Below are 27132 nucleotides of genomic sequence, written 5' to 3'. Positions count from 1 at the left end.
CAGTAGTTCATGCCAAACAGACAACATACAGTATCGGTTTTTCAGTCATTCAACCCATGATTAATAAAAACGTAGTAAATGCACACAAATCTGTAAAATAAACACATCAAACCTCATTTTGCATTTAAAGCTGTAAACAGGCCAAATAACAGTAAACCACCAATCACACTAGACTCGGGCTCCATTAGCTACCTTAAGCAATTTCACACATGCGTTAATTCAAGAAATACCGTTTTATCATTTTGAACTTTAATACCGTGATAGGAAATAGGGTGAGGGGTCCTTACTTGTTTTCGGGATCCGAATACGATTCACAGTGCGCCTGCAGGCCGTCCCTAATTTTCCCTGAATTTTTCCCGGGGAACTGAAACACACTAACAGTACCTGCACGTGTTCCAAAAAAAATCCAAATTAGGCCCAGGGCCCCTTTCGGACCAAATCGCAACTCCGGCACGGCGGCTCCGCCGTGCTCCGGCGACGGCGCCGCCGCTGGCGGCGGCGAGTCGCCTCGGGTTGACTATTTTCGGCCGTTTTCGGCCGAATTCGGCCACACTCGCATTGGTCCTTGTCAGAAAACAACCCTAGGGCCCTCGGGGGGCCAAAAATCACGGAAAAGCGGAGCTTACCGGCGGCGGCGCTCTCGGGTACGGCGACTCTCCGGCGAGGTTCGTGTTTTGGTGATTTGGCTTCGGTCAACCTGTAGAGAAAAGAATGGTGATCACGGTGATATAAAAATTGCATCGAACGGAGGCCGGGAAGGGCCTCGTCGGAGGCAAAAACCGAGAGGGGGCGCGGCGGCGCCGCTGGGCTTCGACCGCGTATTCCGGCCGTTTGGCCAGGATTTCGGCTTCGATTTGGCCATAGGAGGAATCAGTGGGGAAAAACAAGTCGGGGGTATGAAATTTACCTCGATCGGCGGATGGAAATTTCCCCGGTGCGGCGGCGAGTGGCGGCGGGTGGCGGCGGTCGGCCTCTGGTTCGTCTTCTCCGGCGAGCGGCTGGCGGCTAGGGTTTGTGGTCTGGTGTGGGGGTTCTATTTATAACCCCTTGCCTTTTGATCACAGCCGTTCATTTCGTTTTAATCTGGGCCGTTCGTTTTTGATTGAATCTGGGCCGTCCGTGCGTTTGAATCTGGGCCGTCCGATCGCGCGATTGATCTGGGCCGTCGGATCGCACCCACGCGGATCGCCAACGTGGCTCCTTTCGGAGTGACGCGATCTTGCCACGTGGCAGGCCCTGGTTGGCCGGGTGCTGACCGGGCCTGCTGACGTGGCTGCTGACGTGGCCCTCCCCTTTTTTTTTTTTTTTTTTTTTCCTCCTCCTTTCCGGGTGCTACATCAGTGCAAGGGACCCTCAATGTTAATAGCTACCATACGAGAATGAAAATGTTGTGGGACGAACTTAAAACTTACTAGCCCTTTTTGGTATGCTGTTGTGGAGGAATGAAAGCCTGGAATGATTATATGGAGTAGGAATTCGTCATGCTCTTCTTAATGGGACTCGACGATTCTTACATGTCCATACAAAGCCAAATCCTCATAATGGAAACACCTCCTTCCATCTTGAAAGTCTTTAATCTCGTGATTCAGGAGGAGAGACATTGGGTTGTTAAAAATGCCGTTGGAACAGAGGCATTTAGCGACACGATGGAATTTGCCAATGTTGCCTTAGCATAGGGGGGAAGAAGAAGGCCCACATGTACCCATTGTGGGCTTCTGGGCCATGTAGTGGACCGATATTATAAACTATATGGGTACCTGCCTGGCTATTGGTCCAAATCCAAAGGCACATCCGGCCCATCTGCTACCACTAAAGCCCAACAGCGTGGATCTTCACAAATTGGGTCTTCACTAAAGTCCGTTGGGTTACAATCTTCTTATTCCCCGCGTCTCTTCCACTGTTACTCCCACTGATTTCATCGGCGTGCCGTTTGCCACCTCCAGCTCCGCCACCTCTGTTATGGCTCTCACCACAGATCAAATCCAGGACATTATTGCCCATTTAAGCACACGTCTCCATGCTACGCCTTCTCCTTCCATGCCTCAGGATTTTGCCTCCGGCTTTGACTCGGCTGCACCGTCTATTTCCACCATCTCAGGTATACTTACCTCTTCCTTCTGTTTATCTCTATTTACACACTTACCCAACACCCACATATGAATTCTTGACACTGAAGCCACCCACCACACTTGCTGCCACCACTATTTATTCACAAAACTTAAGCATGTTGATCATTTCCCTGTTAATTTGCCTAACGATAGCTTAGTGATAGTCAATCAAGTAGGAAATATTATTTCGATAGCTTCTCTTACATTTGTTGATGTGCTATTTATTCCCACATTTACTTTTAATCTCATAAGCGTTAGCATGCTCACTTCCACTCACAATTGTATAGTTAATTTCTCACTTGATTTGTGTGTCATTCAGGACCTTACTCAGGGCTTGTTGATTGGGAGGGGTAAACGAGTTGGGAATCTTTATCATTTCTTTACAAATAAATTTGTTTGTAATTCCATTGTTTCCGAGTCTGTTGATTCTAAATATAGCCTATGACACTTTTGATTGGATCATCCGTCTTTTGTAAAGCTTCAATATTTAAATAAAGATTTACATATTCTGGTTGTTTAGATGAATGCTCCTTTTCATTGCCCTATTTGTCCTCTTACTAAATAAAGAAAATTTATCTTTCATATCACATAATAATTTGTTTCTGAACCCATTTGATTTAATTCACATTGACATATGGGGTCCTTTTGCTGTCAACACTATTGAGGGATACAAATATTTCTTCGCTATTGTTGATGATTGCACTAGAGCCACCTGTGTGTACCTCATTCGCCAAAAATATTATGTTACTACTATTTTTCTTGATTTTTATACCTTTATCTTAACTCAATACAAAAACCCTATAAAGTTAGTGAAGTCCGACAATGCGCACGAGTTAAGTTTGTACTCCTTTTTTAAGTCTAAATGCATTCTTCCTTATCATTCTTGTGTTGAAACTCTACAAGAAAATTCCATTGTGGAACGTAAACATTAACACATTTTGAATGTTTCACGTGCTCTTCTTTTTCAATCTAATATTCCACTTGTTTATTGGGGTGATTGTATCATAACTGCTGTTTATATCATTAATCGCCTCCCTTCTTCTTTACTTTCTAATAAAACTCCTTTCAAGCTTTTAAACAAGCAAAAGCCCTCTTATAATTATTTGCGCTCTTTTGGATGTTTATGTTATAGTTCCATACTTGCACACCAGCGATATAAATTTTCACCTCGAGCACGTGTTTGTGTCTTCCTTGGATACCCATTTGGATATAAAGGCTATAAACTTCTTGATCTCGAAAATAATCAGATCCACATTTGCCGTAATGTAGTTTTCCATGAGACCATTTTTCCTTTTTCCCATCATCGGCCAGATAATATTTCATTTGATTTTTTTTTATGATCGTGTCATACCTCTTCCACAAGATACTGATCACTCTCCTTATATTTCTTCTCCAGCCACCTCATCACATTCCTCCACCACTTCTCGTCCTCAGCATCAGAGTAAACCTCCTTCCCACTTGTCTAACTATCACTGCTACCACACCTCTTGCACACACCATCCTTTTTCCACTTTTCTTACATATGACAAGCTTACACTATAATATCACTCCTATATATGCTCCATTTCTTCACATACTGAACCCCTGAGTTTTTTTGAGGCAATCCGGATGCCAATTTGGCAAGATACCATGCACACAGAGTTGCGTGCTTTGGACAATAATCATACCTGGACAGTTGTATCTTTACCACCAGGAAAGAAACCTGTTGATTGTAAGTGAGTTTATAAAATCAAGTATCAAGCTGATGGACAGATTGAAAGACATAAGGCACGACTAGTCGCAAAAGGGTATACTCAACTGTTCGAAATTGATTTCCTTGACACTTTCTCACCGGTTGCAAAATTGGTCACTGTCAGGACCTTATTATCTCTGGCTGCTATCTTCCACTAAAGTCTCACACAATTAGCTGTTACTAATGCTTTCCTTTATGGGGATGTGTAGGAAGAAGTATACATGACTCTTCCTCCAGGATATTCTCCTTGAGAGAGGGAGACGTTTCCACTGAATGCTGTCTGTCAACTACACTAGTCTATTTATGGATTGAAGCAAGTTTCGCGACAATAGTTTTATAAATTTTCCACAACCCTGACTTAAGAAGGTTTTTCTCAGTCACAATGTGACTACCCACTGTTTGTAAAAAATTATGAAGATATTTTCATTGCCCTCTTGGTTTATGTCGATGATATAGTAATTACAAGTAATAATGATCATGCTGTCAAAGATCTTACATACAGCTTGAATCAGAAATTCAAAATGAAAGAGTTGGGACCACTCAGATGTTTCATTGGGTTTGCAGTTGCCAGAAACAATGATGGAATAACTCTATGTTAAAGAAAATATGCTCTTGATATGCTCTCTGAGGTTGGGTACTTAGATTGCAAGTCGTCCTCTATTCCTATGGAACCTAATCTCAAGATTTCCAAGGAAGATGGAGAACTACTTGGTGATGTCACCAGTTATAGACGGTTAATTGGGAAACTATTATATTTAACTATCACTCGGCTGAACATTTGTTACTCTGTTAATCATCTAAGTTAGTTCTTAGCTGCTCCTCGGACAAGTCACCTGCAAGCTGCTCTAAGGATTCTACAGTATATTAAAGGAACACCAGGACAAGGGATTTACTTCCCTGCAAATTCTCATATTCAAGTAAAAGTCTTCTCTGATACCGACTGGGGCACTTGTCTTGACACCCGGAGATCTCTGATAGGATATTGTATTTTTGTCGGATCATCACTCATATCATGGAAATCCAAGAAGCAACAAACTGTGTCTCGATCTTCTGCAGAAGCTGAATATTGTTCTATGTCAAATACAACATGTGAAATAGTATGGATCTTGAATTTAATAAAATATTTGAATGTCAAACATATAGGGCCAACATTATTATATTTTGACAATGAGACTACTCCTCGTATAGTTGCAAATCCGGTTTATCATGAAAGAAGAAAACACATCGAGTTTGATTGTCATTTTGTTTGAGAAAAGATCCAAGCTGGAACACTCAAAACCATGCATGTCTCTTGCAACAACCAACTCGCGGATTTGATAACTAAAGCTCTTCCTTCTATACAGTTCCATACACTTTTAAGCAAGATGGGTACAATCAATATATACTTTCCATCTTGAGGGGGAGTATTAGAATTAATTATTTATTTTTTCTGTTATAACCAACTACATGTAAATTTTCTAGTTTAGCCTTTTACTTTATATATAAATAACATACATTCAAATATCAATATACATAAATCAAGAGAATTTTTCTTCTCTAAATTCATTGTTTATTTCCTTTTCTAATATGCTGTGCCGTGCACATGTTGCATGTGCGGCTCTGTTCGTAGTGCGAAGAGCACGAAAAAGGGGATGGTGTGCGATGTAGTGTGCGTGTGTGAGGTAGGTGCTGTGCAGGTGGTACCGCGGGCACTAAGAGCCCGATTCGCAAGATCCGTGGGAATTTAGGCATGAGGGGAGAAAAGGGAGTGAGGTTGAAGGCTTCTATGCGCAACAGACGCGGGTGAAACTGCAGAGGTGAGCGAAGGTAGGTTGAGTGGCCCGTGTTGGTGTTGCGGGCACCAAGGGTGCCGGATCTGTGCAATCCGCAGGTTTCTGACGCATGTGGTTTCAAAGCCGCTGGGTGAGGGCATTTGTGTGGGTCTTTGGAGGCAGTTGGTCGTGTTGGGATACGTGATTTGGTCGCTGGTTGGTGTGTGTGTGTGACAGTGGAGGAAACTTGGAGGTTGCAACCTGCGTCTCCTTCTGCTACCACAAAAGATATGAATATTAGCTCCACTTCCATATGGCGAGCCAAGAGGGTTTCTTCAGAAGACCCGAATGTCCATTAATTGGTAAGTATTAGTTTCTTAGATTTGATTTTTGATCATAGGATGTTAGTAAAAATTAATTGTAAATTTGTTTAGGTAGCACTAAACAGGAAATGTGATTGGGGCTAAATTCTTGAATTTAGTATGATACAGCCGCACGTACTCTACTGATTACTTTGAATGAGTTTTCTATCCGTACAAGGTGTAATTTGAATGAAAATAGAAAATAATGTGATTTTGAATGAAACGTAGGTGTGTGAGTATTCATGAGATTTTAAATAAAATAAATTAATATTTTCTTGTGTGTTTTCAATTATTAGATGTCCATTACTATGTGTAGGTATTGAGAATAGGCTGGATCACTATAAAAAAGAAGTTAGAAAATAGATAGGCAATAATATGAGGGGATTTGGGAATAAAATGACGAAAATTATTTATAGTAATAAATTATAAATAATTAATTAAGTAAACAATTTGATAAATAATTTTAAAAATAAGAGGTAAATAAAAACTAATAAAATTAAGGAAATAAATAAGAAGAGAAAACAAGAATAAAATTAGGTAGATAGACATATAAAATTAGGAAATCAAAATAGAAAATTAGAATAGAAAATAAATAAGTTAAAAATATAAGAATGTAAAAATAAAATAAATATATTACGGTCACGTATAAGAATTTAATCTTAATTGAAAAAGTATGTTTGTCATTTCTATTTATTTTATGTATGCTATATTTATCTGATTTATTTATTGATTGATTGAATTGGAAATGTTATTATTATTAAGGGAATTAAAATGGATTGTATTGGAATGAATGAATTGTAAAAAGAAAAAATGGTAAAAGGATTAGGCTGTGATCCGAGGAAAGACCAGTAAGGATGGAAAGAACAAGAGAAGAGTCTAATAAAACTTAAATCCACCAAATAATATGATAAAATCCGATTGGCCTAATTTTCTTAGAGGGTCTAATTATATTGTATTAATTATTTTAAGACTCAATCAAAGTGCAGGTGCTGGTAATTGAGTTCTAAATTGGAATCGGTGTTTAGTGTTTTCGAGATGGAGCACTGAACCATTAGATTCATATATGGCGATCGGAGAGATTGAGTGATTGTATTCGTTATTATTTGATTGACATCCTTACTCATGACTTTGATTAATGTCTGAATTGCTTCCTTAGAAATAGGTGTGAATGGTCATGTGCATAGGTTTGAGAATGTGAACTTAATTAAAGATATAAATGAATGTAAAATACTTAATAAAGAAAAAGAGTTAGAGTCAGTCCAAAGTCAGAGTCATTTTATCAGAATCAGTTCAGGTGCATGTGTAGAGCTTGCATGTGTTTGATTATGAGTATAATTGCATGAGGTTTTCGAGATTGGAAGACAGGAACACGTGTGGTATTGGAGATTGCATGTTATTGATTGTAGAGTAGGGCATTGTAAAGTAGGAATTGATGGATGGATCAATCGATTGATGGATTGATTGTTATTGCTTTTAATGATAAAATGATTTTTATAAAATGATACATATTTTGTAGAAGAGTTTTAACTGAAATGCATTTAAAATATTTTAAAGCATAATATGCGGCCTGCTAGTACTACATTTCTTACTGAGTTGCCTGTAACTTACTTCAATCTAAATTGCTTTTCAGGTTGGGAAACTCTGATAGGGTCAGCAGCTAGTAATGTGCGAGAAAAATTTTCTACTTTTAAGTTAAATTATTCGGTAGAAACTATTATAAATTTATATATTTAAATTTGTGTGACTCAACTGTTTCATGTAAAAGAATTTTATGTTTAAAATTTTAATTCAAGAGATTTATTTTTATGAAATTAATTGCATATGAATAAAATTTTCTAACTACATGTTTTGGATCGATTGCGATTGATTGGCGACTGTTCTCAAGGAGTTGGGAATAAGAGGTCACACGCCACATGCCACCCATCACCCCCTTATGACCCAAAATCCTTTTAGATTCTTTATTATAGACTCATACAAGAGTACAAATTATACATGAAAATAAATTGCAAATCAAGAGGTCAAGAAAAGAGAATATGCATCAACATTCATAAGTAATGAATTTCAAAGTTCATAATATTAAAATTCATATTTCAATGGTGACAAGAAGTAATTAAAGGTAAAGTAGAAGCTCTTCATGCAAGGAATGGATCAAGGTATATTAGGAAAGATAGTATCAGCCTATTAATGTGGCATGTGGTTTCACAAATTTTACGCAAAATCTAATTAAAGCCTACTACTATTATAATCATTCTACTCCTAACATTTTGTCCAAGCCATTCAGTTCAACACTTGCAGAACTAATAGAATATGCAATAAAATTTACAAACGATAGAATTTTTGGATCTCTTTCAATGTTATTAGCTATAATCCCTAGCCTTATGTCTGTTAGCTGTATTGCAAATCTTCAAAGCAGTTGGAGTATTTCATTCTACCAAAGAAATTCTTTATGCATCCCAGCAGCTTTGGAACTAATCAAATTGCAACCTCAATGAAAATCGTCTATCAAACACAAACCAAAAACACAGCAGAGTTAGGCATTCTGGGCAGCTCTGCTTCGCCAGAAAGTCTTCCTCAAGTACACACTAACTGGAGTCCTGGGAACTGGAATCAGTTTTCCAGCTGCGGCAAGTGGCCAGCTGTCAGATGATATAGAAGGACTATCAGTGTAACTTATATGACCACCTCATTTAATTTTTTAGAACTAATTTGCAAATTCTCACTTAATTTTTCAATTAAAAGATAAGAAAATCCTCTTCGAAATAATAAAAACAGGAATTGAGAAGTTGCATATCAAATTTGAAGCAACCTGAGGAGACCAATTCCAATTGAAGCAAGCCACAGTTGCCAGCTGATGCTGACTGTTGATGCAAACTTTCCAAGGAATGTAACAATGATTATCTGCAGAGAAAAGTAGGATCAGCTCTGTCAGGAGAAAGTTATATGCTACACGTAAGATGTATGGTGTGGTTTACCTGGAGCATAAATGTAATGATAATAATTCCCATAAAGAGGTAGTTCTTAGTCATGCCTCTGAAGACATTCATTTCATCGGGTTTTCGAGCATTGAACTCGTTGAATATCTGTAATTTAAACATCAACCAGATATATGCTATGAACATTAAAATGATCTTAAAAAAAACAGAATACAATCTAAAGTAGGAAAACTCTAAATCTCTTTAATTAATGAAAAGAATCTAACCAAAAAAAAAAAACATTCGTTCCAGAGTTTTGGTATTTATCTCTCCTGAAATGGTTGGTACCAAAAATCTTACTTACTTGACACATGACAAACGCATTGAAGATCATAGTGTTGTTCACTTCAACAGCATGTTCTCTGCTGTCATGAGTCAACCTAAGAACAGTTGGCCCTGCAAAGTTGAGCACAAGGAGGACTGCAACTTGATACATAGCCTATACCAAAGAAAAAAGATAAACAGCAATAAATCAGAAAGCTGTTTATTAAACTTATCCTAACGAAAGACCTTATAAAGAAAATGTACCTGTACAAGTATATTCCTCCACATGATGTTTGTTATAAGCGGTTCCCTGAGAAAAACAATAATGCCATCCCAAACAATCAAATACTAACGATTGAGACAGTTCAAGTAAAAAGACAAGACAAGCATGTTTTCAGAGCCTTTCTCATGATCAAATATGGAGGAACAAAGAAAATGCAAAGTCAATTTCCAACAAATTTATCTGAAAGCTGAACAATCAATGATCCATTAGAAGCAGAAGCCTACAACTTCGGCATGATCCACCAACAATCAGAACAATCAAATTAGTGTAAGCCATTATTTATTTATTCATATTAAAATAGAGAATACATCAAGTTATACATCATATTTTCAACAAGCTCACAACTACAAACCTTCGGCCAACAGGCGATCTGTGCATAAGGTGGTCTGTTGGTGGTTCAGTAGCCAGTGCAAGTGCCCCAAGGGTGTCCATGATAAGGTTAACCCAGAGTAGCTGTAAAACATATAAACAACTAAAGAAAATAAGAAAATCATGGATCAGCGCAGAAGCACATTTTGCTGCAGTATTTCTTGAGTTGCTCAGCAAATTCCATCTTTCATATTTGAAATCAAACACAGAATATGCAACTTCCTTTACAAAACAGTTTCTTTCCCAGTCAACAAAAGAAACTTAAAAATATAATTATGCACAAGTACGAAAATTTATATTGTCATTCTTATGGAGTTACAGAAACACCAGAAGCGAAAATATATTATCAATCAAGTATAAGCCTAGGAAATTCCACATGTAAACATCCTGTTGATTTTTGGCAAGCAACAGTTTTTCTCACTGAATTTACCCTCCTGCTTCTCTCCCCAATCCAAGTATGAATAGTTATGTAGCATATGCTATGTCAAGGTTATTTTAACCATGATCATCTCAGAACATATAATATATGAGAGAGAGAAAGAAGCAACCTGCACTGCTTTTAAAGGAACATCACCAGAGGACACCGCTGCGACAACATTAATTACAAGAGCTGCAACATTGACAGTAAGCTGGAATTGTATAAATTTCTGGATATTAGCATACACAGAACGTCCCCAGCGGACAACCTGCAAAAGATGATAAAAATAATCCTTGTAAGGTAATATAAATCTTTCAGAAATTCAGTGAGAAAAATTAGAGAAGAGAAGCAAACAAAAAAGATAAACTGTAGAACAATCAAAAAATCATAAAAATAACTTTGAGAACAAAATTTCCATAGATCCTAATTAGTAAATATATGATCTTACAGTAAGCACTTTTCGTTTTATAGGTCAAAATAGATGTAGAGATTCTACAAATGGTACAAGATAGTAAAAAGAAATGGTGTCAACTGTTGAAGGGTTGACAGTTTGCTGTTAATCCTCAAACAATGTTTTTCCATGATTTTTCTTATTTTTTGGTTTAAGCTGTGTCAAAAACCTCTACTAGTGAACAAGTTCTTCCTGGAATGTTTAAGGTTATAAGGAATCTTTTTTGTTTTTGCTATTTTTGGAATATCTTTAGCTGTCTTGGAAAGCAAGTTGTACTAGGATTATTTCAGGATCTAATGAAGTAGAAGAATCAGTTTTTTAGCCTCACATTTTGTCTTCTTTTATACTCTTCTCTGCTTTGCGTTTCTCTGTTTTCCCTAGCTTCTCTCTTTCCTTCTGTTTTCACCAGTTTCTGTCTTTGCAAACGCACAGGCAGCCAACACCTGATAACATGCAGAAAGCCAACAATTGGTTTCAGAGTTTATATGCTCTTTGAGGGACCAAACAACAAATCCTTTTCTGCTGCAAAACCAGTAAAACCAATCCATCGAACACCATAACTTTCTAAATATGACCTGAGATCATTCAGGGAGTGTTTCTCCACCGGTTTTTACTGGAGAAATTATCAGCTTCGGGCTGTGAGAATGAAGGTTCTTCTGAAGGAGATGGGCCTGTGGGAAGAAGCCGTAGAAGGTGGTGAGTATCCTCCTCACTTAAGAGTAAACCCAACCAATAATAAAAATGAAGCATCAAGGGTGAGATGCAAAAAAATAAAAAGCTATATCTGAAGTAATATTTGGGCAGAATCAAGAAAGAGTCCTAAGGATGTGAGAAAACAAAAAAAAATGCGACTGCTAAACCTACAGAAAAGAGTTTGAAGTCCTTAGAATGAGTGATCCAGAATCTGTAAATTAGTTTAGAAATTGGGTGATGGTCGTAAACCAAATGAGGATGCTCAGAGAAGAACGAACAGATAAAAAGGTACATGAAAGGGTGCTTGTAAGTATTATGGAGAGGTTTGAAGCAAAAATCTCTTCTCTTGAAGACTCAAAGAACATCCGAAAATCACTTTGACAGAATTAGTGTGTCTGGCAAGCAACTGAGCCAAGGAGATCCTTGAGAATGACTGACGCTATGGAAGGAGCTTTTGCGGTAAAAAACAAAGACAAGAGTCAAGAAAATATGGCAGGAGGCAGGACTGAAGAAAGAAGGAGAAGCAAAAAGGAAACAAGGAAAGGAAGAAGAAAAGAAAAGTTCCCACCTTGTTCAAATTGCCAAAAAGCCAATCACTTAGAGAAGTATTGCTCATTTAGAAGTGGAGTCCAGTGCATGTATTATAAGGCTTTTGAACATATGGAAAATATATGCAAAGGCAAGAAAATGCAACATGGACAGAAGGCTAAAGTTTTAGAAGACAAAGAACAGCAGGATGCGAAGGTTGCTACTAAACTAGCACCAACATTGGTTCTTGGCTAATTGACATTGGATGTACCAATCACATGACTCATGACCGAAGTCTGTTTGATAAACTGGATAGATCCTCTGTTTTGAAGGTCAGAATTGGCAGTGAAGGGTGCTTGGAAGTTGAAGGCAAGGCAGACATTTCAATAATGACAACAACATATATTAAGTGATTTCTAATGTTCTTTTAGTACCTAACTAGATCAAAAAAATTTGAATGTTTGATAAAGTGTAGAATTATCTATGCTTTAATTTGTTATCTTTTATTTCCTATTTTATTGTGTATTACTTACGAGATTTGATTCTTGCTTTTATTGGAGGTTTAATTAGCTAATTTTAGGCATTGATGTTATTTCCTTATGTCTAGATATTTATCAACTCTCCCTTTCTTATTGAAGATTCTTTTCTGTATATAAACTGGTTAAAACCAGTCTAAAAGTCAGAAAATATAATTCTATTTGATCAATCTGGGAAGAGACACGATCAGTTAAAACTTCTAATCAGTTGACATTTCAACATCTTGATTTACCAAATGGTCAAAGGAAAGGAGTGAGGTCATGTATTAATTATCCTATTCACAACTTCATGTCATATAAGAAATTTTCATGTAAATATCATGCTTTTGCCGCTAAACTTACGAAATTTCAGATTCCTTATAGAATTCAAGAAGCCATGCAAGATCATGAGTGGAAGCAAGCTGATATTGAAGAGCTCAGAGCACTTGCGAAAAGTGGTACATGGAACTTGTTGATTAAGATCTAAGAAAAAAACCTGTAGGATGCAAGTGGATCTTCATTGTTAAACACAAGTAGATGGTACCATAGACAGATTCAAGGGTTGTTTGGTTGCTAAAGGCTTTATTCAAGTCTATGGTATTGACTATTAGGAGATTTTAGCACCAATTATAAAACTTAATACCATTCGAGTTCTCTTGTCATTGGTAGCGAATTTTGATTGGAAGCTTCATCAGTTAGACATCAGGAATGTCTTTCTCAATGGGAACCTAAAAGAAGAAATGCATGGAGATCCCTAAAGACCTCAAAGGTCAGATTAACTCAAACCAGGTTTGTAAGATCGAAAAATCTCTCTATGGTCTCATGCAATCACCTAGAGCCTGGTTTGAGAGATTCTCTAAGGCTGTAAAGAAACTTGAATATGTTCATTGTCATTCAAATCATATCCTATTTGTTAAACATTTTCCTAGTGGAAGGATATCTATCATAATTGTCTATGTAAATGATATTATCTTATAGGAAATCATGAAGAGGAAATTATATAAATTAAGAAAGTTCTACCTCATGAATTCAAAGTCAAAGACCTAGAGAACCTAAAATACTTCTTCAGAATGGAAATTATAAGGTCTCAATCAATCAATAGGCCTTTTTACTGGCATCCATAGGTGCCAGTAAAAAGGCCGCGTCATTCTATTTTTCTGCACACGTTCAAAAATTTGTCTAGAGAAGACGAGCCTGAGCTGGGCTGTTACCTGAGCCGAGTTCAAGCCGTTTCGAGTTGAGTCGAACTGTTTTGAGCCTAACCGCTGCATTGTTAGACAGATCTGCTTCCTCCGCGCGTGAACTGTTCCGACCAACATTTTCTAGTCCTTTTTCTGACTCCTCTGCGTGCGCCACCTCTAATTTTGCGACTAGGCTTTCTTCACACACAAGCTCTTTTGATCAGCCTTTTCTATCCTTTGTTTGGCTCTTTTGCGCGCGTCTGCCTCTAGTTTCGCAATCCGATGCAGATCCACTTCTTTTGCAAGCGAGCCTTTCCGACCAGTCTTTTTTGGTCCTTTTTCAGCTCTTCAGCGCGCATATACCTCGGATTTGCAATTCAATTTGCAAGTTGAGCATGTGTAATATCTCTACACCAACTTGAGAACAGTGTTAAATATGATATTTTATTATTTAATTAGTTTATTATTTAATTATTTTAGTTTATTATTTAACTAGTTAGTATTATATAATTAGAATTCTATTAAAATAGTGATCTCATATAATTAGTATTTTTGTAAAATAGTTATTTCCTAATTAGTAGGTTAAGAATTTTAGAAATACACCAAGTGTAATAACCTAAAAGGTAAAAAATAAAATTATTTTTTTTTTCCAAAAATTAACAGTTACTTATGTTGAGAAGAATGAAGAGGTTGTGTCAAACCATTGTAGATCAGAGAAGTAACTAAACGATATCCTGACCAAGTCACTGCTTAAGCCAGGATTTTAGGATCTAAGAAGAATGCTTGGTACTGTAAGTAGAAGTACCAGTAAGGAGTGTTGAAGGATAGACATTTTGTTGTCCATCATTAAACAAATGTTTTAGTCATGCCTTACTTCTTTATCTTTTGTTTTAAGCTACGTGAAAAACTTGTATTAGTGAAAAAGTTTTCTTGGAATAGTTTAAGGTTATAAACAATCTATTTTTTTTCCATTTTTGGAAGATCACTAGCTGCCTTGGACTGCAACTTGTATTTCGATTATTTAAGAATCTAATGAACCAGAAGAATCAGTATTTAAGCCTCAAATTTAATCTTCTTCTCTCACTCTCTTCTCTGCTCTGCATTTCTCTGTTTTTATAGCTTTTCTGTTTTCACCAGCTTCTGTCCTTCCAAACCCATAGAGCCAACACCCAGCAACACACACAAAGCCAATATGAACCACTCTAGGAGCTTGTAACTTGCTCATCATTGGTCATCCCAAGTAACGTGGCCTTATTTTTCCGTCTTCCATCATAGTCTCCAAAGAAAAAAGAAAATAGCATCTTAGGGAGATAGTTGAACTGTCTATATTTGTTCATAAATTCAATTCAACATAGCAGCAAAATATCCCCGAGTAAGCAAAAGAAAAATCAGAGGGTAAGTATGCTAAAATTGTTTTTATGGTAACCTAAAACTTAGCAACATAAATATATTTAGTAACTTTCTTAGCAAGTAAAGCAGAAACCTTTGCTGCATTTTGTGATGCTATTTTAAAATACAACTGTGAACACATGGAAGTGAAACTCCAGTAGACAAATCAGGCAGAAGGCAGAAAGAATATGGATGTAATAATATAAGCATTTAAACAATTGTAATATTTCTACACACCTTTACAACAGATGCAAAGTTATCATCCAAAATAATAATATCTGAACTTTCTTTTGCAACTTCTGTCCCTTGAATGCCCATGGAGAGACCTATATCTGCCTAAAATAAAGAAAGGTAAAAGCAAAATCCACTTGGAAAATACATATAATGGGAAGATAGAGATGAGAATAAAGTTCTTTCATTAGAGGATAATGGAGGCTAAAGTACTTTAGATGATGACTTAATTACAGCTCAGGGAGCATATAAGTGAGAGTAATGACACAACATTGAAAACTATGAAAAAAGCTATAATAATGCTGATATCATGAACTAAATGAAAGTAAAGACAACAAACCTCATGAAGTGCAGGAGCATCATTAGTGCCATCTCCAGTCACAGCAACAACATCGCCTCCCTTCCGTAGTGCTTGTACAAGCAAAAGCTTATCATTAGGTGAAGATCTCCCCATAACCTATTAATAGTTCTAATTAGCTTTTACATCATGTTTTAGCCCAACCAGAGAAAACATGCAACCACATGTTACGAATGCAATCACTAAAATCTGTAAACTTCTTGAGAATATATAGCTAGTGCATGTATGTTTTGAACACTGACATTCGTGATCATACCGTTATTTTCTTTGCAATTTGTTCTCTCTCTCTTTCAGATAGTGCACGGAATATCCTTCCTTCGATGATAGTTGGTTCTGTAGCATCAGCATCTGAACCAAGTATGCCACACTCCAAGGCTATTGCCTTCGCTGTTTGAAGATTGTCTCCAGTAACCATGCGTACCTACAGATCCCGAAGATTATATCCTCAATAGCCATTTCTCAATAGTTTAATTATTTATAAAAACTATACATAAAGTTCACATAGGAACTAAAGAAAGAGATAGAAAAGGACAAGCAAAAAATTCAAAGAAGAAACTCTCTAATAGCAGCATTGTTGAACAGTTCGAGGAAAAAAAAGGCATTTAGAAAATATCTTTTCCAAAGACAATTAACAACTATGTGGCAGATTACCTTAACACCAGCTTCCCTGCAGACTCTGACTGCATCGTTGACACCAGGACGACAAGGATCCTACAAATGAAACCATGAGCAAAAAGAAGCATTGATTATTTCACGATAAGAGGCAAGTCGTACATGACAGAGCTCATGTTAACAGTAAATAATCAGTAGAGAAACACTGGCACAACTAACATGATGTTACTACATGTTCAGCCAAAGAAATATTTTGATCATATTATAATGCAGTTTGTTAACAACCTTCCAATAATCCACATACAATTTTTCTATACATGGTCAGGAATACCAAAATCCAACAGGAAAAGTTCACTCATTTTCACAAAATTAAAGACAGATCTGGAATTCATACTGCAGTAGTAGAATAAGTTCAGGATGTATACCTTTATACCAACAATAGCAAGCAGAACCAGCTCCTCTTCAGGTAAAACCCATTTATCTAAACTCTCTTCATCTTTAGGAACTTTGTCCAACTCAAACGATCTGTAAGCAATGGCAACACAACGCAAGCTACTAGCAGCCATGCTATCAATAGCAGCCTTGAAAAAATCCTACATAAAGATCTCAAGAAGAAAGAAAAACTCATCCAAAAGCTTATCTAAGAGCTTTAGAAATATCTAAATTTATTATATATGGATACTCAAATTGAAAGAGAATAATGATATATCATATCTTCTGATGTTCAGTGCTCTCAAGCATCAAACTAATATCAGAATTGTTTAGCTCATCCCAATGCAGAATTAAAGCAGTTACTCAAATTAGACACAAATACATATACGTATATATATATATATATATGCAGATATATATTCATAAATAAGCACTAAAAATAACAAAACTCGAACTATGTGGTTTCTATAATTTCATGGTTTTCCCATATCAATAAATAGCAATTGCTTTTGCATTACATTCATGCCTACCGATACTGATCCAGAAATGCCAGCATCCAATTGGTTAAAAAATAGCAGACAATGTCATTGACAAATAGTAATATGATAGCACACTGATGCACTGCTCAAGAGTAACCTTTAATTTAAAGTTATTGTCTCAAACACGAATTTTAGATTTCCTTCTTATCACTTCAGTATAAGAGAATTTTCACTAACCTTCTCTTCATCAATAGGTTGCCGGTGACCATTTGAGTCAAGATAATGCGTGCACAAGGCTAGAACTATCTCAGCTGCTCCCTTCCAATGTATATGAACTTCAGAGTCAGCCTGCCATTTATCAAGCAGGGATGCTCATTAGCATAAGACAAAAGAGAGCTTATTATCAGCATTGGCATTAGCTAAGTGAAGTGATGACTAAGAGAGACTATGCACCTCTTTCCTTCTTTGGGAAGAGAAAAATATGTTTTGAGTAGAAAGATGATCATGACATATGACCTTTAAAAGAAACATGGAGGATGTTTATGTGCATTTTGGATTTATTGGAAAAGCAAAATTAACTGCAAAGGATTCCAAACCAAAAGCATAGAGATGAGAAACAATAAAGGTCCATTTGATACTTCTTTTTTGCTAAACATAAGGGAAAAACAACAAACTCATTGTCCTACAACAATAACAGGAAGTACCACAACTGTTTAGATATGAGTGGAGTTCCAAACTCTCGGGTGGTTGATCAAGTTAGGTGGTAGCAACTCGGTATTGCTAGGCTAATGTGGTGAGGAAGTTCACATATTGTTGCCTTCTCTATAATTATAGGAACACTGGACATCCACTCACGATGTATTAACTCCTGAACCTATGCCTCCATGGGTGCGGTGGGGCCACATTGTTAGCCAATTGATAAAAGAGATGCTTTGCATTCAGAGACTCTAGAGCCATGGTGAAAACAATACATCCGATGTCATTGCAAACATCACAAGGCAGGGAATCTAGAGGCCTTTTGCAATGCATACAGCAATAATTCTTATATAAGCTCTTAAAATATTTGGCTGGAGAAATTCTGAGATAGGATGAAGGCATTACCCCTTTTACTGCCACACCTCCTCGCTTTTTGTCTGAGTTGAAAGGGAAAACATGGATAACTAGGGATTCTGATCTGACAACATCAAATTTCATCCCCAACTGCAACAAGGATTTCAGAACTATGAGCAAGTTTAGAGAAGAAAAGAATCATATGCAACCGGATAAATAAATTAAAGAGCTACCTTGATCGCCCATGAAAGAATAGCCTTTTCTGTAGGAGATCCAGAAATTTCCGCAGCTCCACCATCCTGGCAATGTGCAAAAACTAGTTTTATGTGCATGGAGTTGGGTTGTAATTCCCATAACAAGGAAAATAAGTAATGTAGAACGGAAATAGCCCCAAATTATTCAAGAAGTGCTTTATTGCAAAACACAGTAATTAAGATAAATAAATATCCACCTTAGGAACAAAAACATTGCCTGTGGTGTTCTGTGCCACACCCTGGTGCAGAAGAGAAGCCAGAGCTGGGTGAAGCTGAGAGGAGTCCTCTGGTGGGTTCATCTTCTTTTTCCCAGCATATGCCTCTACAACTGTCATCTGTAAATAAGATTCACCACGACATTGATTAATTTCAAACAAATATTGAAGTATATAAGTAACAACTTCCATCCTGCTTTAAATTAACCTGTTGGAAAGGCCATTCAAAAAGTTCAAAATCAACAATCATAAGAATGTAATGAATGCAAAGTGCAGATATTAGTGTGAGACAAGTCTCAAATGCATGATATCTCCTGGTTATCATGTACCTGATTCAACGTCAATGTTCCAGTTTTATCACTGCAAATGGTTGTTGCAGAACCCATAGTTTCACATGCTGAAAGTCGCCGAACCTGCAAGTGTAGAGGCTTTCAGAGAATGTGCTATTAGTAGTTTGAAAGAAGTGATGATGATGATACTTGCCAAAGCTTTATCTGCCATCATCTTTCTCATTGAGTATGCCAAACTGTCATAAATTATGTTTAAAGGTAACTAAGATCAATTAGAATAAGAAAAAATGATCGTTGCATATATACATATATGTATATGATTCATCAAGACCAACGATGTAAACTTACGTTAAAGTAACAGCCAGAGGCAGCCCTTCAGGTACAGCAACAACTACAATAGTAACCTGAATGGATCCAGACAAGAATTAATACAAAACCAAATATTAGTAATCAAAATATACAAATATATCAAAATATACAAATATATCAAATATCCACGTACTGCAATGGTAACAATTTTGACAACTTCATCTACTGCATCTCCAATGCTAGTCTGTCCTTGGACAAACTGCACCCTTCCATCTGGAGATGTTGTATGGCCAGTAAAGTATCTAGACAGCCCAAGTAAGATTATATAGAGTAGGACATGTGAAATTATAGAAAGAAGATCAAAATTATACATTTCAAAATGATTGCTAATTTCTAATTTCACCTGGCTAAAAGAATGATAAGCACAGAAAGGGCAACAGCAAGCCCAACTACGCCAATAAAAGTCGCAACTCCATTTAAGCGTACCTATCACAAGGTTGTCAAAAAATAATCATAAAGGTGTATCACATTATTGTAACTAACTAGTGTATAAGCAGCATTAATTAACGCAAACCTGCAAAGGAGTCTCTTCGCCAGTATCCTCAGAGATACTTGCCATCAATAATCCCCATTCTGTATTGATTCCAACACCTGTTACCTAAAAATAATTATTTAAAGTAGATTCATTCACTCAACTGTTCTCTTCCCAAATCAGAGAAAGTGCAAGGCTCTATTTGGTAAAGAAAACATATTTTAGTTCATTTCTAAACTTCATATATGTTTGGACATTGAAAGACAGGAAAAAGAAATATTTGCAACTTACCAGCATAGTACCGAGACCATCAGCTACCTTGCAACCAGACATTAAAAAGGGTGCCTTCTGATCTTTGTGTACCTACAAGCCAAAGCATGCTTAGGAACAAAAAGAAGTTAGATTATATGATAGTTGCCTCAATAGACAGAAACAAACATACAGTCTTGCTTTCTCCAGTCATGCTAGACTCATCAATGGCAAGAGAATGACCCGTAATTAAGATTCCATCAGCTGGAACCTAAGGATAACATCCAAAAAGTAAATTAAAATTATGTAAATAAAGTTTAAGTACAACTAAAAACGAACTCTTCGACAAAGTATACTCACCTGGTCACCTATTCTAAGTGGTACAACATCTCCAACAACAACATCAAAAATTGAAATTTTCAATGTTCTACCAGCTCTCATAACCTGTGAAGATTTTCAACTAAGGATTAACAGGTCAATCTGAATTTGAAAGGACTAACAAATATTACAGTTCAGGTGCTGTAAAAATTACACACCTCTAGTTGTATGTTTCGCTTTTCTTCATTGAGATTTTGAAACTGAAGAGATTGTCGATAATCACTAGTGGCTGGTAAAAGAATATACAAGAATAAGGTTAATAAGGGATAAACAGGAAATGTATATTGCATTCCCAAGTAGCTAATAATAAACAAGCAGAAATGCCACACCAAGTCATAATTAGATGGTAATGCTGGAAGCCAATTAAATGCAATTAGAGATCATATTAGGATAAAGAAAGTCCCACTTGATAACTTATAACATATTGTTGGTAGAGATAAGTTTGAAAAGTTAGGATTTGTTCATAAAATATGAAAGTTTGAAATAAATTTCAGATTCTATGGAATTTGAATAAATTTCAAATTTCATGGGATTTATTGTTACTTGATTTTATATTTTTTTCTCTCTATATATATGTAATCTGTCATAACCAAAAAATAAGAGAAACAGTTTTTTCCTACTTTCTTTCTCTATCAATTTTTTTTTCATGGTATCAGAGTTCTAGGGTTCGATCATGAATTACAAAACAGTCATGGTTGGCTCCGGAAAACCACCTCTAGAAAAGACAAGTGGTACTATTTCGACAGGGACTGATTCTCAGTCATCGTCAGTTATCTCCTCTACACCTTCAACTGTCTCCCTCACTGAAAATTTATTTCAAATTACCATTCACAAATTGATTGGAAAGAACCACCTTGAGTGGTCTCATTTGGTGCAGCTTGCAATTAACGAAAAGAAAAATTAGATTATTTGAATGGTGAGATCATCAAACCTGATTCAAGTGATCCCAAATACTGATAATGGCGCTCCGAAAATTCAATGGTGACCATACGGTTAATCAATTCCATGGAACCAGGGATAGGAAGGGCTTTCATGTTTTTGTCAATAGCGAAAGAGTTGTGGGATGCAGTTCGCGAGACTTATTTGGATCAAGATCGGAAAGTCTTTCATGTTTTTGTCAACAGCGAAAGAGGTGTGGGATGCAGTTCGCGACACTTATTTGGATCAAGATAATCATTCCCAACTTTATAAGTTGAATACTCGAATGTGAAAAATGCGGCAAGGTGATCATAAGGTGACAACCTATTATAATGATATGATGATAATATGCAAGAATTAGATGTGTTTGAAGATGAATATTGGAAAAGTGCTAGTGATGGTGCTCGATATAGGAAGAATATTAAAAGAAGTCGTGTGTTTGTTTTTCTGACTGGCTTAAATAAGAATTAGATGAGGTTGGAGATCACATACTTAGAAGAAAACCCTTACCAACAATAAGGGAAGTATTTGCAGAGGTACACCGGGAGGAAGCTCGACGAAAAATGATGCTGAAAAGTAGTGATGAGTCTAGAAAAATTGGTGACAAATCAACACTTGTGACTCGTGGTACAGATTCAGATGTTGAAAGGCGTGGGGGAAAACAACAGCCATAGTGTGATCATTGCAATAGACCTTGGCATACTTGAGAAACTTGTTAGAAATTGCATGAAAAATCAACAAATTTAAAAAAGAAACCAAACAACAACACCAAGTTATGAGAAGACAATCGTGCTCTCCAAGCTGGTAGCTCTTATTTAGAATAAGAGTCTTCTCCAAAATCGTTACCTTTCACAAATGAATAGATAGAACATTTTTACAAAATGTTCCAATCTCATTCTAGTCTTTCTTGTTCTATACTTCAGTTAGGTAATCTTTTTTTCTGCAACAGTTATTTGTTCAAACTCTAACAACTCTTGGACATTAGATTTGGGAGCCACCGACCATAAGATAGGTTCTTCGTATTTTTTCTCTTCATGCTCACCATGTGCAGGAAAACTAAAGGTAAAAATTGCAGATGGTTCATTTGCCTCGGTTGCTAGAAAATGGACAGTATCTATCTCTTCGTCAATTTTAAAAAATATTTTCATATTCCAAAATTGTCATATAACTTGTTGTCCATCAGTAAATTAAGCGTTTATCATAATTATCAAATTAGTTTTCGGTTCTCTCATTATGAATTTCAGAATTTAACATCGAGGAGGATGATTGGGGGTTTTAGATAGGATGATGGTTTCTATGTTCTCAACAACAAATCCTTTTTTGAAAAACAAGACAAGGAGACATGTTTCAATTCTATCTTTATGTCTAGTGACAGTAAGATTATGTTATGACATTATAAATTAGGACACCTAAATTTTCAATATTTAAAATATTTATTACCAAAATTGTTCATGAATAAAAATATTTTTGATTTTCAATGTGAATCGTGTGAATTAACAAAGCATCATCGTACTGCTTTTCAGGCACAACCATATAAAAAGTCTGCACCTCTCCCAATGATTCATAATGATATTTGGGGTCCTTCTAAAATAGTAACTCTTCTTGGACAGCATTGATTTATCACATTCATTGATGATCAGACTAGGGTTACTTGTATTTTTGTTAAAAGAAAAATTTGATGTTAAAAAAGTGTTCAAAAGATTTTATAATATGGTTAAACACAATTTCAAACTCAGACTAAGATTTTCATAAGCGATAATGGAAAAGAATTTTTTAACACTATGTTCGAAAAAATTTTTGTTGAAAAAGGAGTAATACATCAAAGTTCCTGTAGAAAAATACCCCAACAAAATAGGTTGGCTGAACAGAAAAATAGGACCCTACTTGATTTAGCAAGAGCTATAAGTTTTCAAATTAAGGTACAAAACTTTTTATGGGGTGATGTTGTTTTAACAACCACATATTTAAGCAATAAGATACCTACAAAAACCTTAAATTTTCAAACTCCACTTCAAGTTTTCTCAAAATATTTCTCTACCATTCGGTTGCAATGAGATGTCCCCCTAAAAATCTTTATAAATGTTGTTTTTGTTTGTAATCATGATCCAAAACTGTCCAAACTAGATCTAAAGGCACGTAAATGTATTTTTATAGGCTATTCTATAAATAAAAAATGATACAAATATTTTGATCCTATTTCGAAAAAGTTTTTTGCGTCAATGGATGTTAATGTCTTTTAGGGACAATCTTATTATAACAGTTCTCATATTTAGGGAAAAAACTTTAGTGAACATGATATTTTTAGAAATGAGGATTTTTTTCTAAAGGATTCAATTTTTGATTTTGTATGAAACTGAACTATATGAACAAGATTCTAATGTGCATAAACACAACTCTGATAGAAATAGTAAACAACAAAATTTTAAAAGAAATGATATGAAGGTAAATGAGTTAAGTAATAAAATTGTGGAGTCCAATAATAACCAAGAGACACTGCCATCTCAAAATCAGAATTCTGAAATAGTATAGATAGATGGGAAAACGATGCACCAATATTTATTCACATTCAACCTTCTAATCTGGGGTCAAATCATGAAATTCATGATAACTCAGCTGTCTCTCATAACAATTATTTAGGTAATTTATAGTCCTATTCTCCTAATCAACTTGATCTCCCTACTGCTCTTAGGAAAGGTAATAAGACTAGAACAAGTACCTTTATTAAACTTTGTATCCTGTAAAAATGTTTCTCCTTTCTATTTTGGTTTTTTCGCACAAATGTCCAATATAGTAATTCCCAACAGTGTTCAGGATACTCTAGATGTTCCTGAATGGAAGGCAGCAATACTTGAGAAGAATGCTACTTTGAACAAGGTAGATCTCCTGAAGGGGAAGAAAATTGTTGGCTATAAGTGGGTATTCACAGTTAAGGACAACTCGGATGAATCTTTGGAGTAGACAACTCGTGGCAAAAAGTTTTACCCAAACATTTGGAGTAGATTACTCAGAGATTCTCTCTAGTGACAAAACTGAACACGGTAAGAGTATTTTTATCTATGATTGCAAATCTTGACTAGTCTCTAAATCAATTTTATATAAAAAATGCATTCATAAATGGAGACTTGGAGGAAGAAGTTTACATGGCACCTCCACCTGGGTTCACAGAGAGCCTTCGAACCAAGGTATGCAAACTCAAGAAGACTCTTTATGGTCTCAAACAATCACCTAGAGCTTAGTTTGAGAGATTCATAAAGTTTGTTAAAGGTCAATGTTACACACAAGAACAATCAGATCACACCCTCTTCACACGAAAATCTATATAAGGCAAAGTTGCTATCTTAATAATCTCTATGAATGACATAATTTTAACTGGGAATGACTTGGACGAGATTATGAGACTTAAGATGAATCTAGCCAAAGAATTTGAAATTAAAGATTTGGGCCACCTTAGATATTTTCTTGGAATGGAGGGTAGCTCGATTGAATAGAGAAATAACGACGTCACAATAAAAATATATTCTGGACTTTCTAAAGGAGACTGGAATGAGTGGGTGCAAACCAGCACAAACACCACTAGAAGCAAGTAACAAGTTCGGGGATATTGAAGAAGGTGTTCCTGTGGATAAAGGGAGGTACCGAAAGTTGGTTGGGAAATTAATTTACTTATCTTATACTCACCCAAATATTGTTTTTTGTTGTGAGCGTGGTGACTCAGTTTATGCATTCTCCTTGTGAAGAAGATCTAGAAGCAATGTATCGTATTTTGAGGTATTTGAAAGGTACACCTAGAAAGGGACATTTCTTCAAGGAAAATGAAAAAAAAGATATTGAAGTATATACAGATACTGATTGGGTTAGCTCGGTTATTGATAGAAAGTCAACATCAGGATATTGTAGTTTTGTGTGGGGTAATTTGATTATTTGGATGAGTAAAAAACAAAGTGTTGTAGCAAGGAGTAGTGCTGACGTAGAGTTCAAATCAATGGCTCAAGATATATGTGAAGTCTTGCGATTGAAATGGGTTCTCAAAGAAACTGAAAAACCTGCAAGTCTGTCTATGAAGTTGTACTATGACAACAATTAATATTGCACATAATCTAGTCCTACATGATCGAACTAAACATATCGAAGTTGATAGATACTTTATAAAGGAAAAACTTGAAGAAGGATAATATATACTCTTTTTGTGCTTACTACACAATAGATTGCAGACATATTAACCAAGTAACTTTTGAGTCAATCATTTGAAGATCAAGTGAGCAAGTTGGCCATGATAGACATTTTTGTACCAACTTGAGGGGGAGTGTCAGTAGACATAAGCTTGGAAAGGTAGAATTTGTTTCTAAAATATGAAAGTTTGAAATAAATTCTAGATTCTATGGGATTTAAATAAATTCTAGATTTCATTGAATTTATTGTTAACCTGATTTTATGTTTCTCTCTCTCTATATATATATATATGTAATCTGTCATAACCAGAAAATAAGAGAAATAGTTTTCTCCCACTTTTCTTTCTCTGTCAATTTTTTTTTCTACATATCATAGAAATGTAAGCAAGAAGCTTGAAGAAAACTACAACAAAAATCATATGCTAATGCTCTAAGAAACGCTAATCTCAAGGCCAGATCCGTAACATGTTACATAAAGGACCCATAAGAAAACCACAACAAAGATAACATCTTTGCTTCCTTCTCAAGAAGGCTAAGGAGAGAAAAGTTCTTTGATAAAAATATCGCAATCAAACGAATCATGGGTACCAAACTATCCAAATTCTCTTATTATTTGCAAGGCATTCATATGGATGCTAAAACGACAAGACAATGACCACTTTAAACTCATACCAGTAACAACTATAACAAGAAGGACGGCGAAGGCAATGCTTCCCCCATCATACCATCCTTCTTCCAGACCCTGAGAAAAAATATCCAAAAAGCAGAGTTAGAAATGTCAATATTGAGAGAAAAGTGAACCTCCCCTCTCAAGAGCTACAGAAATTAGAAATAAACTAAAAGCAAAAATAAATCATGCTCAAAAGTAAAAAAGTAAAGGAAAGGTTAACTGGAGAAAGGGCCCAAAATAAATAAATCTATCAGAAAACTAGACCTGAAATATACCCTCAGTCCACTACCAACCATTCCCCCGAGCCAAAAGAAGAGAGATAACATATGAAACAAATAGTGGTAAAGAATGATAAGCATACACCGAAAGCTCTTGAACAGGAAAATAAAATATGCAGTATGGTAGCTTGTGAAAGAGCATATTCCATTCATGGTACAACTTTTTCTGATGGCTCCACAATTTCATTGGGTACTTTATGAATATCCATGTGATGATCAAATAACATTAACAATCTATTTTTCACATGATAAATTTGCATTTTCTACCTCTAGCACATTTTGGATTTAACAGAGTTCATTAGCACATTAAAGAGCATTATTACTTATCAAAGGCTAGCTAGTAGCTTATAGTCAGGAAAAAAGAAAGTGTAATAGTCACAAGGTATCGCCAATGCCAAGTCATATCAAAGCACATATTTCACAGGCAAATAAGACCTTACCTGCATATTAAAGACAGGTGTCCTCCAAAGAATTTCTTCTTAGTCTAAAAAAGAATTCAAATGAACAAAAAACTAACCTCTGTCTTTATTCCCAAAACAAGTGAAGCTACAGCAGCAATAATCAAGATAATAAGAGTTAAATCTTGCCAAGCTTCCCAGAGGAACCTCTGTAGCCAAAGTACAAAACCAAACAGAAGTGAGCAATGTATTAGCGAGAAATATGTTGACTAGCAAAAAGAATGAGAAAATCGA

General features: G+C 36.0%; 1 protein-coding gene and 1 long non-coding RNA gene across 11 annotated transcripts in view; one reads left to right on the top strand and one right to left on the bottom strand.

The window, feature by feature from the left end:
- Positions 1–1343: 1343 nt before the first annotated feature.
- Positions 1344–7764, top strand: LOC148265819 (uncharacterized). 2 transcript variants are annotated; one of them, XR_015819380.1, is made up of 3 exons: positions 1344–2098; positions 2428–5953; positions 7584–7764. It is a non-coding gene; the product is annotated as an uncharacterized LOC148265819 (long non-coding RNA). The 2 variants fall into 2 exon arrangements; XR_015819379.1 differs by having other exon boundaries at positions 1344–5953.
- A 324-nt stretch (positions 7765–8088) lies between these two features.
- The window catches only part of LOC110813186 (calcium-transporting ATPase 9, plasma membrane-type-like), a 43684-nt gene continuing 24640 nt past the window's right edge, over positions 8089–27132 (bottom strand). For 7 of the 9 annotated variants that reach the window (XM_088220572.1, XM_088220575.1, XM_088220570.1 and 4 more), the window contains 28 exons: positions 26958–27047; positions 26165–26234; positions 20564–20634; positions 20388–20471; positions 20221–20298; positions 20070–20141; positions 19821–19904; positions 19650–19732; positions 19440–19548; positions 19286–19341; positions 19131–19173; positions 18977–19060; positions 18630–18767; positions 18412–18477; positions 18230–18328; positions 17366–17476; positions 16643–16810; positions 16257–16316; positions 15862–16026; positions 15588–15704; positions 15254–15352; positions 10390–10527; positions 9825–9925; positions 9454–9499; positions 9230–9364; positions 8926–9033; positions 8760–8851; positions 8089–8589 (listed from right to left, as the gene is read on the bottom strand). In XM_088220572.1, coding sequence (XP_088076698.1) covers positions 8484–8589; positions 8760–8851; positions 8926–9033; positions 9230–9364; positions 9454–9499; positions 9825–9925; positions 10390–10527; positions 15254–15352; positions 15588–15704; positions 15862–16026; positions 16257–16316; positions 16643–16810; positions 17366–17476; positions 18230–18328; positions 18412–18477; positions 18630–18767; positions 18977–19060; positions 19131–19173; positions 19286–19341; positions 19440–19548; positions 19650–19732; positions 19821–19904; positions 20070–20141; positions 20221–20298; positions 20388–20471; positions 20564–20634; positions 26165–26234; positions 26958–27047 — 2673 coding nt within the window. In that variant the 3' untranslated portion in view covers positions 8089–8483. Of the gene's footprint in view, positions 8590–8759; positions 8852–8925; positions 9034–9229; positions 9365–9453; positions 9500–9824; positions 9926–10389; positions 10528–11047; positions 11154–11285; positions 11382–15253; positions 15353–15587; positions 15705–15861; positions 16027–16256; positions 16317–16642; positions 16811–17365; positions 17477–18229; positions 18329–18411; positions 18478–18629; positions 18768–18976; positions 19061–19130; positions 19174–19285; positions 19342–19439; positions 19549–19649; positions 19733–19820; positions 19905–20069; positions 20142–20220; positions 20299–20387; positions 20472–20563; positions 20635–26164; positions 26235–26957; positions 27048–27132 lie in introns of those variants that run through there. The other 2 variants (XR_015819378.1, XM_088220577.1) reach the window with 2 other exon arrangements.

The sequence above is a fragment of the Carica papaya genome, chromosome 5 (assembly GCF_054855325.1).
Source record: "Carica papaya isolate Zhongbai chromosome 5, ASM5485532v1, whole genome shotgun sequence".
Taxonomy (NCBI): Eukaryota; Viridiplantae; Streptophyta; class Magnoliopsida; order Brassicales; family Caricaceae; genus Carica; species Carica papaya.
Note: the sequence above shows the minus strand (reverse complement) of the source record. Positions and strands in the feature narration are given on the sequence as shown.